This window comes from Gossypium hirsutum, chromosome A05 (genome assembly GCF_007990345.1).
Source record: "Gossypium hirsutum isolate 1008001.06 chromosome A05, Gossypium_hirsutum_v2.1, whole genome shotgun sequence".
Taxonomy (NCBI): domain Eukaryota; kingdom Viridiplantae; phylum Streptophyta; class Magnoliopsida; order Malvales; family Malvaceae; genus Gossypium; species Gossypium hirsutum.
In genome coordinates this window covers 100795951-100806383 of record NC_053428.1, presented here as the reverse complement: position 1 = coordinate 100806383, position 10433 = coordinate 100795951, and the positions used below count along the sequence as shown (strand labels likewise).

General features: G+C 32.0%; 1 protein-coding gene and 1 pseudogene across 6 annotated transcripts; one reads left to right on the top strand and one right to left on the bottom strand.

Annotated features, from left to right (window-relative positions):
* The first annotated feature begins 3877 nt into the window (after window positions 1-3877).
* LOC107944917 (ultraviolet-B receptor UVR8) lies at window positions 3878-7256 on the top strand. 6 transcript variants are annotated; one of them, XM_041114276.1, is made up of 9 exons: window positions 3878-4110; window positions 4277-4563; window positions 4700-4798; window positions 5636-5737; window positions 5862-5955; window positions 6414-6456; window positions 6573-6618; window positions 6715-6770; window positions 6861-7242. In XM_041114276.1, the coding sequence occupies exons 2-9, from the start codon at window positions 4452-4454 to the stop codon at window positions 6993-6995; spliced, it is 687 nt and encodes a 228-aa protein (XP_040970210.1). In that variant the 5' UTR covers window positions 3878-4110; window positions 4277-4451; the 3' UTR covers window positions 6996-7242. The 6 variants fall into 6 exon arrangements, with proteins under 6 accessions (XP_040970210.1, XP_040970214.1, XP_040970212.1 ...); XM_041114280.1 differs by having other exon boundaries at window positions 3878-4114; window positions 6699-6770; window positions 6861-7057; XM_041114278.1 differs by having other exon boundaries at window positions 3879-4110; window positions 6724-6770; window positions 6861-7251.
* Window positions 7257-7816: 560 nt separating this feature from the next.
* On the bottom strand, window positions 7817-10187 carry LOC107959811 (polyvinylalcohol dehydrogenase-like; annotated as a pseudogene).
* Window positions 10188-10433: the final 246 nt, after the last annotated feature.

The following is a 10433-nucleotide window of genomic DNA, read 5'->3' as shown; positions in this document are numbered from 1 at the left end:
TACATGTGTAAAAATAATAATCATATGTATATAATAATACATGTATTTCTTATTGTAGAAGTAAAATATATATTATAATATAATATAATAATAAAAAGAAAACATAAAAGAAAAAGAAAAAAAAAAGAACAGAATCGGGGAACGAAACAGGGGAAAGAAAGAAGAAAAAGAAAGGAGAAATTTAGAGTTTGAGGTTGAAACTCAAAGTGCTAACGTTGTGCCAGAGACCTCGACTAAGAAAGGGAAATACAAGATTAACGAGGAGTAGCTCGAGAATTATGGTTTGAATTTCTATAATCCAAATTTAAAAATTTTTATTTGTTGTATTTTAAATTAATGTGTATGGTAAGTAATTAAGGTGAGTGTTGTTTATTATTATCTTGATATTGAAATGAGATTATATGAATTTGTGATTGATGAAATTATTGATTGATATTGAAATGTGAATTTTGTGACAATGAAATACTGAATATTGGTTGTGTCTGAAAAGTGAAACGGAAACCCTATTAACTGTATCGGGCTGAGTCAGACATAGTTGACATGCCATAGGATTGGAAGAGTTCAGAGATACTTCGACTACGAGTCGATGAGACACTGGGTGTCAAATTATTACTTCGGATAAATTCGATAAGGTACTGGGTACCAACTTACTTCGGCTTGGCCGCTGGGTGTCAATCTATTACTTCGAATTATCCGATGAGGCATTGAGTGTCAAACTGGTGTGTTTTGGTTGGATCCGTGTATCCGTCCAAGTCCGAGTCTTGTTAATAGGGGTAAATGAATAATAAAGTCTTACAATTGATATTGAAATGAAATGATATGAGAAATGGAAGTGATATAGTGAATTGAAAATAGAATGTGAAATATGTTGACAACATATAGAATATTTGAGTTATATATTCATGAATTGAGTATGGTATGAAATGATGTATTCATGAATTGAGTATTACATGACTAATGCCATTGACGAATAAATATGGTTGATATGTGAATAATCATTTATATAGCAATTGTGTGAATTAGGATATTGTTTAATAAATGAAAAATGTTAGTTATGATATGATACTAGACATTAATATGTCCTTATAAATTTAATTGTGCCTATTATTATATTATATTGTTTTTTAAATATTCAGATTATAGAAATACCACTGAGTTTTTACTCAGCGTACGTTTTGTTTTCCATGCGCAGATTAGGTACAGTGATTTTGAAGAGTTGTAATCGAGGTTGTGAGCATTCATCTCATCACATCTCCAAGTGCCAAAAGGGTATGTTTCAATATTTTGAATAGAATGGCATGTAATTAGGAAGATCAAGTATGTTCCAAGCAATAGAGACTAAAATATAAATTATAAAAATTTATTATTTTTTAATGTTCAAATATATTAGTGATTTGCCAAAATCACTTTGGCACCAATTTTGATATTCCTATATCAGGTTCCTTGGGTCGAACTGAGTTTAGGGGTGTTACATGAACAATTCTACCATTGGTCCTGTTCTAAAGAAAGAAAATATATATATAAGAGAAAATAATAGTCTTTTTTACCCTATGTCAATTTTTAATTGGTTACCTTTTTTATATAAAAATAGACTTTATAGTTCAACTAACCATTGAACTAACAGAAGTACCAAATTAGGGAAAAAAAAGTAGTTTAGGCCACTTGTAACAAAAAAAATTTTTAGGTACCAAAATGGGAAAATGCATACTTTAGATACCAATTTATGGGTTAAACATTTTTTTCAAATAGGCTTAATGGTTTAACTAATAGAGGTACCAACTTCAGAAAAAAAAAAGTAATCTAGGTACCACTTATGACCAAAAATAGTTTAGGTACCAAGATGGGAAAAAAATGTGTAATTTAGGTACCAATTTGCGAGTTAAGCCTAAAAAAAGGTCAAGATGACTATATATAAAATTTTAATAAATAAATAAAAATGAATAAAATTATTAAATATTAAATTAAAAATTAATATGGGTAGTCCTAAAATGAGCTTGGATTAACCATTCACAAATATGGGTGGACTTGGGAAAAATTTTAGTCTCATATTTCAAGTCGAACCAAGTTTGGATACACTACAGGAAAATAGGGCTTTAGCGGCATTTTTAGTGGCGTTTGGAGAAAAAACGCCACAAATATTATACATTAGCGGCGTTTGCATTAAAATGTCGCAAAAAACTGAGCAATAGCGGCGTTTTTGATCCAAACGCCGCTAAAAATAGAGCAATAGTGGCGTTTTTAGTCAAAACGCCGCTAAAAACTAAACAATAGCGGCGCTTTTGAAAAAACGCCGCTATAGATCCAGCTTTTAGCTGCGCTTTTTAAAAAACGTCGCTAGTGCTCAGTTTTTAGCGGCGCTTTTGGAAAAACGCCGCTATTGCTCAGTTTTTAGCGGCGCTTTTTGAAAAAACGCCACTATTAATCGAGGTTTTAGCGGCGCTTTTGAAAAAACGCCGCAAAAAAATAATTTAGTTTATGGGTTATGGGTTAGTGTTTAGGGCCTAGAGTTTGGAGTTTGGGGTTTGAGGTAAATATGGTAAACTACTTAACTTGTGTATCTTAGATTTTTTTTATAATATAAATCTAAATAAGATAAATATAAATTATTATTTTAAAAATATATATATATCAAAATGGGTAAAATCCCAAAAGTATACATGAACAATGGTTTAGTGTGCAATGGGTTAAATCCCAAAAGCATAAATTATGAACACAATTATTGATATAACATCATTTTATATGACTAATTATTTTTTAATTTATATGTTAAATATTTTCTTATATAATTGTAAAAGAGATAGTATTAATTTTAAAATATTGAATTAATTATCATTGTAGTTTATGGTTTATGGTATATGGTTAAGAGTTTAATGTTTATGAGTTACTATTTAAGGTTTATATGGATTATGGGTTTAGGGATTATGGGTTATGGGTTAAGGGTTAGGGTTTAAGTTTTAGAGGGGTTGGGGTTTAAGGTTTAGGGTTTATGTTTTATGATTTAAGGTTTAGGGGTCAAAAGTTAGGGATTTAGGGTTTAGATTAATTAGTATTTTTTTAATTTATATATTAAATAATTTATTATATAATTGTAAAAAAGATAATATTAATTTTAATATATTAAAATTATGATTATAGTTTAAATTATTTAAGAGATAATAGATAAACTTTATATATATTAAATGGTTTAGGATTTAAGGTTTACTTAAGATTTGTTAAATGATAAAATTTTTTACAATCAATTAATACTTTTATATTTAAAAATATTTAATCTAAACCATTTGATTCATTTAAATATTAGATTTAAAAAATTGATAAATAAATAAAAAAAAGTAACAGATTGATACGGATAGGTAACTATCTATTTTGGATAGGACTAGATTATAACAAATAAAAATGAAATACAAAAACTAAAATCATTCCGCATCAAATTCTAGCAAAATAGTTATATTTAAGTTAGGAAGAAATATCTCTAATGAAATGGAGATTAGATCGGAAAAGAATAATATAAAATCATGATTAACGTCTCAATCTTTAATAGAAATTTGATATGTGAGAGATTTATTACTTACATTGAATAATTTTAACTTAATAATTAATTACAGCCATTTAATTATTTGTTTTCTTATTAAAATACACGATATTTATTTTCAGAGTACTTAATTTTTTTATTTATAAAAACTAATTTATAAAAAATAGTAATAATAAATATTTTATAAAATTATTTAACTAATAATTTTTAGCAGATAAAATAAAAAAAACTTTTAACAGAAAGCGGTATCATTTTATTTAACTAATAATTTTTAGCAGTTAAAAACGGCATCATCTTATTTAAAATGAAATAATTTGTAATAAAAACGCCACAAAAAAATCATTTCACTTAAAATAAAAAGCGCGGTTTTATTCCCAAATTTCCCCGCTCTGAAACCCCTCCGTTGCACTTTTCAATCAAGAAACTCTCCAGCAGATTTGGTTTCCAGTTAGACTCTGAGATAGAAGAGATGGCAGTGTAGATAGGCTTTCAGCATTTTCAGCTATCTTCATCCCTTTGTTCACACTTAGTCTTAAGCAGAACCTTTCTCCGCTCTTGGCATCTCCTTGTGTTAATCTTTTGTCTGTAAATATTTGTTCCTTCTTTCCCCTTTATTTTCTTATCGATTTAATCAATTTTTTCAAATCATTTCCATGTTTATTGCTTTGAGTTATGCCGAGAAAAACTACATATATATAATCATTGCTTTTCTGCTGTTTCGATTTTGCATGATATATATATACATAGCGAGCGAGAGAGAGAGAAATTAACAGGTAAAGCAGAGGGAGAATCGTGAAAGATTCCTAAGGTGGATCTAAGACAAGGGAAGAGGCCATTGCCGCCGTCTGATCATGAATCGGAAGAGAAAGAGGAAGCACCCCATCAGTTCTACACGGCTAGGTCTCAACAAGACACCAACGCCATGATTCAAGCCCTAACTCACGTTATTGGAAACGATAATAATAATAATCCACTACTTGTTCAACTTCATCACCATAATCAATACCAATACCAATCTCAACATCAACCTCAAGGTACATATCTACTATCTGGTTCACTCCTATGCCATCTGCCAGATTTTATCGTGTTATTTTGGTATTTGTGTATTTATCAGATCAAAGGGAAAATTAATTTGGTTTTGGAATGAACTTACTTGGGTTGCATTTGCAGATGATGGAACTTATGCAATGAAGAAAGTTCTCATTCAGAATAATGAACAGTTAGAATTGGTTCGGGAGGAGATCCGTGTTTCATCCTCGTTTAGTCACCGTAATCTTCTTCCCCTTCTTTATCATGCTATCATTTCTGTTAAGGTAATTGTTCAGATCTCTCATTCTAATTAGCGGTGTAAAATAAACTGTTCTCATTTGAATCTGCCAAATTATTTCCACAGCTGTCGTTCTGAGGCACTACAGCTTCAGGTGCTTTTTACTTCTTTACTTTTCTTCAGTATTGAAGAGTCTTCTTATATTCTCTGTTTTCAAACTTCTTTCTCATCCTCGCTGAAAACTATCCCAAGCTCTTCTAGTTCCTTAAACCTGTATGCTTCATGTTCTACCAACAAACATATGCATGCTTAAACATGAACAAAATGATGTATGAGTACATAATTGGCTTATCTGTTTGATGCATTTTTGATATCCTAAAACATGCTGATGTAACAATGTTTGATTGCTAATCACATGATTTTCACTTTTGTTTTCTCTTCAATAATGATTGATTGCTAATCAATGTTTTTTTTTTTTACCAGGATGCTGTCTAACAATTGCATAACCAAGCCATGTTTTTAAGATTGATTGCAAATGACTGATATTGTGAAATAACACTTACATAAGATAAAGTAGTAACTCGGGCTTTGGTATGCAGGATGAACTGCTTTGGTTGGAATTGCTTGATAATTAATGTTGCTCATTTTTATAAATTGGAAAATAATTTCAAACCGTTGGTATTTAAAATAAAGGCTATATTTTTATAAAAGTGACAAGTCTCTTTTTATTAAATTATTAAGTTGCCTATTTTCCAATGCTTTGTTTTCTTATTATTAGCTTTATTGTGTAATCAGCATATTCTCACTTGTTTGGGATGAATGGCATATTGTACATACAGAGGCTGCGAAAGCAGTTCATAAGCCAACCAATGTGGAATGCTTGAGCGGGCTTACAATTAAATTGGCTGCTTTGGGTTCAGAGCACACAGTTGTTGTTACTGGTATGAAACTGGAAATGCTTCACAAGATATGGATTATATTTTCTTGCAGTACTATTTTGGATATGCTTTTGATATGTATGCTTGGATGTAATGTCTGTATTTCCTTTTCTATGTACTTCACCAGATGGAGGTGAGGCTTTAAGTTGGGGAGCAGTTGCATCTGGAAGACTTGGTCATGGCCTTGAGTCGAGCATTTTTGGTTTTTTAACAAGCGACAGGTTACATTTTATGTTTACTTGATTATTGGCTGATATAAGAGAGCCTTCAGCTATTTTAGAACGGGAAGGAAAGGATCTGATTAAGTAGGCATGTCAAAGACAAAAAGCATAAAAATAGACTGGAAATGGTTGTTATTGCCAAGGCCTACTTAGACATTTTAGATCGGGAATCACCTATTTGATGTCTCCTAGGAATGCCAACTTTTATTAGTGTTTGACATGCACAAAGCTATATTTTTTTTTTCCTTCTGCCTACAGATAGTGTACTGTTTGTTTTATTTTCTCCTTTCCCTTCTTTCACTTTCATATTTGTTTGTTTTACTCTTCCTTTTAGAAATCAGATTATTTTTTCTGTTCTTCGTTTATTTTTTATTATGAGTTTCTATTTTCATTTCATCTTGAGCTTTCTGTTTTCTCACAGTAAAGATTTTTAAGTTTATATATTTATAATTTTTCAGTGAATATACACCAAGGCTTATAAAGAAATTAGAGGGTATCAGGGTAATCTCTACCTGTAACTTTGAACTTTTTACTGGTGTAACTAAAATTGCGGTGGATGTGTCAATTTCTTTCTGCTAACTGTGGACCTTTGGCTTCATTATTTATCCCTGCATTAGGTCAAAAGAGTTGCAGCTGGCTTGTTGCATTCAGCATGCATTGATGGTAATTTGAAATGATTTCTCTTATGGTCAATCAATTTTTATGACCTTATTACTGGACATATTCCAAACTTTTGTTTTCAGATCTTAATTTGTCTAGGTATTGCAGAAACTAGGTCTTTGTTTGTGTTTGGGGATAAAGTGGTAGCTAATCTTGTAAGTTCTAAACCTGTCAGTTTTAACACCACCTAATGTTTCTAGTCATATGGCATTTTTGAGTGATGTTATCTTAATGAAAATATTTAGGGATTTGGGGAGGCCAAGAATGCAACCATGCCATCCATGATCAATACATTGCCATATTCAGAAGAAGTTGCATGTGGTGGCTACAACACTTGTGTTGTAACAAGTAATTCTCTTTATTGCTGGAACAAGTCTTAACCAAGATCAAGATCAAAGTACTTCACTAAGTTATATATGCAGGCATTGCAATGAGAGGTGATGATGATTTGACATTATATTCTCATCAGGATGAATTTTATTTTAGAAATTGTAATACTTTGTGTGTCTGTGTGTGTGTGTGTTTTTTTTTTAGGTATTAAATTACATATTGAATCAATGTTTATGTATTAAATTTAAATTCATTAATTTTTATATTTAGTTTTGAAGTTTAAATTTTAATGGAAAATTTAATTTAATTAATATTTTTTATTTATCCTTAAAAGTATATAGTTTAAAGTTCAAATTTCAAAAATTAAACATAATATAATATTTAACATAAAAATAAATATTATTTAATTAAAATAAAATATTTTTTTTAAAGTTTATGATTTTTAGCGGCGTTTGTGAGAAAAGCACCGTTAAAGCCATGACCTTTAGCGGCGTTTTTTGCGGCGCTTGTGAAAACGCCGCTAATAGTTCTAGCGGCGCTTAAAAACGCCACTAAAGGCCAAAAAAAAACGCCGCTAAAAGTCTATTCTCCTATAGTGATAAGTATAAAGTGTGTTAATATTATACTTAAGCCTGACCTGAATCTATCCCGGCTCGGCCCATCAACACATCTGCTTATGCTAAAAAAAGTTCAGGTCTCAACTTGAAAAAAAGAGTATAATTTAGGTAATAATTTATGGATTAAGTGTTTAATTTTTTTTTTAAATATACACAATTTGACTAACAATTGGACTAATGGAGGTACTAACTTAGAAAAAAAATTAGATACCAATGATCTTAAAAAATATAAATATTAAGATGAGAAAATAGTATAATTTAAATTGTAATGTATTGGTTAAGCCAATTTTACATGAATAAACATCATTATCTTCATATAATTTAAAAGTGAAACAAACTAGTTATGACTAAAATAGGGCCCATTATACCTATTAAAGCTTTTAGGTCAAACAAAAGGCAAAAAGTGAGGTTCCAGCAGAATAAGTTGGAATAAAAGCCCCTATATTGACCTTATATCCATTACCAACATAAATGCATCCATTGCTCACTGACATTCCACCATAAACAGTTGCACCAGTCTCATATGACCACAAAATTCTCCCATTTTTAGCATCAATGGCATATATAGGTCCTTGTTTATCTGTTGAACCAGCAAAAAGTACACCATTTGCTATGGTGACAGGACCACTAACTCTGGAATTGCTCGGATCTGCTGTCGACCATAGGATTTCATCGCTTTTAGCATCCATTGCCACCCATCCACTAGCATTCGTATTTGTTTGGGACGGTATTAAAGTAAAATTCATGAATAGCGAGTTGGCTAAGTTGGTGTAGACCCTCTTCTTATCCGTAGCCGCACCCCAAGTGCCTCCTCCTCCTGGACCACCAGGTCCGACCTCCTATACATCCAAAGTGAAGGTTTTAAAGGAAAACAATGGATAGAAAAGGACACAATGAAGTAAAACTTACAGTAGACCAAATAAGGTCACCATTATCTCTATTTAGAGCCCAAGCAAATCCACTTTTTTGAACAGCAATGACAATATCTTGCTTAGTTCCATTGCCATCGATACTTAGCATCATCGGGGCCTCTCCAAAATCGGCATCAGGGTTGGGACCAGGAGGACAATTCAGGGTGGAAAGGTTATTGCAGGCTAAGAACCAAAGATCATATCCCCCTAGCTGACGATACCATTTGATTGCACCAGTTTCCAAATCAAAAGCTAAGATTGAATTTGAGTGGTTTTCGGGCTCAATACACTTGTCTGGACTAGTCGGCACAGTTTGATTATTCTCAGCTTCTTGACATTGGCGTATTCGAAGAGGGGCTGAATATAGGTTCCCGGTGCTAACATAGATATGGTTTCGAGTTGTATCGATGGATGGACTACTTCCCCAAATGGCTGCTCCTGCATATTCCCCCTTTTGACCGAAATTATCAGGTAAAGTAAAGGTTTGCCATAGGACTTTGCCGGACCGGACATCTAATTTGGCAAAGCTACCGCGGAATATGCAGCATTGCTCTATGCTTGCGCCTTCTTCTTCTGAAGATGTCCCTACGTAAAAATGCCTGCAAGATTTCTTAGATGTAAATGTATGCTTTTTTAATCTATTCTTTATCTCTTTTAACATGGGTATTCGATATATATTATTTTAAATTTTTTACTAAGCCCCCAACTTTGTTCCACGATCCCCATTGGATAGTTTTTAGGAATTTTTTTTCTTTGAATTTAGAGGTTTTTGAAAAATAATATCTTTGAACTTATATCAAGACATGCATACAACACAAAAATTGAATATGAATATTTGAAAGAAAAATGAAAATGGGAACAAAACAAACTAACCCTTTATAGTAAGTTCCAGACATAGTGATGATACAGCGGGATGGTTATCAAGCTGGGTTGACCAAACAAGCTCGCCAGTTAATCTTTCGACAGCAATAACAATGGCACGGCCAGAGATTCCAATGATGAGCAAATCATCTGCAATTGTTGGCGTTGCTCTTGCAACTGTCCAGTTAACATTCACGATAAAACCAGTGGCATTAAGCCCAGTTAACTCATCCAAGTTTTTCTCCCAAACAAGGGACCCATCACAGGCTTTAATAGCATATATGTTCCCGTTCCAGCTCGGAAAATAAAGGGTTCCATTGAAAATCGCTGGCGTCGCGGTTATGTCTTTGCCTGCAATGAATTCCCATTTCAAACGCAAATTGGAGACTGTTTCAGGGCTGATCATGGTCTCCTTCTCCGCATATCTTCGGTTATATAAGTCCCCACCATGGTTCACCCAGTTTTGTGAAGACTTGGGCTCTTTGGCAACTGAGTTCCACTGCAAACAATAAACATCTTATAAATATTAGTATTAGGAGATATTGTCCATTTTGAAAGTGAAAACCATTTTAACTGTTTTGAAAATCTTCTGAGTTCTAACAAAAGAAATTATCCTTAGAATGGATTCCCACAATATGCAACATAAAGCTTTAGGGTTTTTAGGAAAAGAACTTACAGCAAATCCTGCAAAGGTTGGGTTGAAAAATGGGAAAATAAATATGAATGTGAGAATAACATTGTTGTGGAATATGGAGGCCGCCATTGAACTTGAATGTTGGTATATATGATATATCACTGCAGGAATTTATATAGAACATAATCAATACCAATTTAGCAGCCATAATTATAATAACTCATTTTAGTCCTTTGAATTTGTGGTTTGCAATAATTTTGTTTTGCGTAAGGTTATATCTAGAGTCGGCTAATTAATACTTGTGGAAGGCGGTATTCATCCTAATTGGTTTGACTATGTATGTGGTTTGAATTTATACAGTATTTTATCATTTATACTCTATCTAGAATCATATATCATATATATCGCGTGTGTGTATATAATACTACAGCTCCAAGTTGATCTCAACAATCTAAATTTTATTCA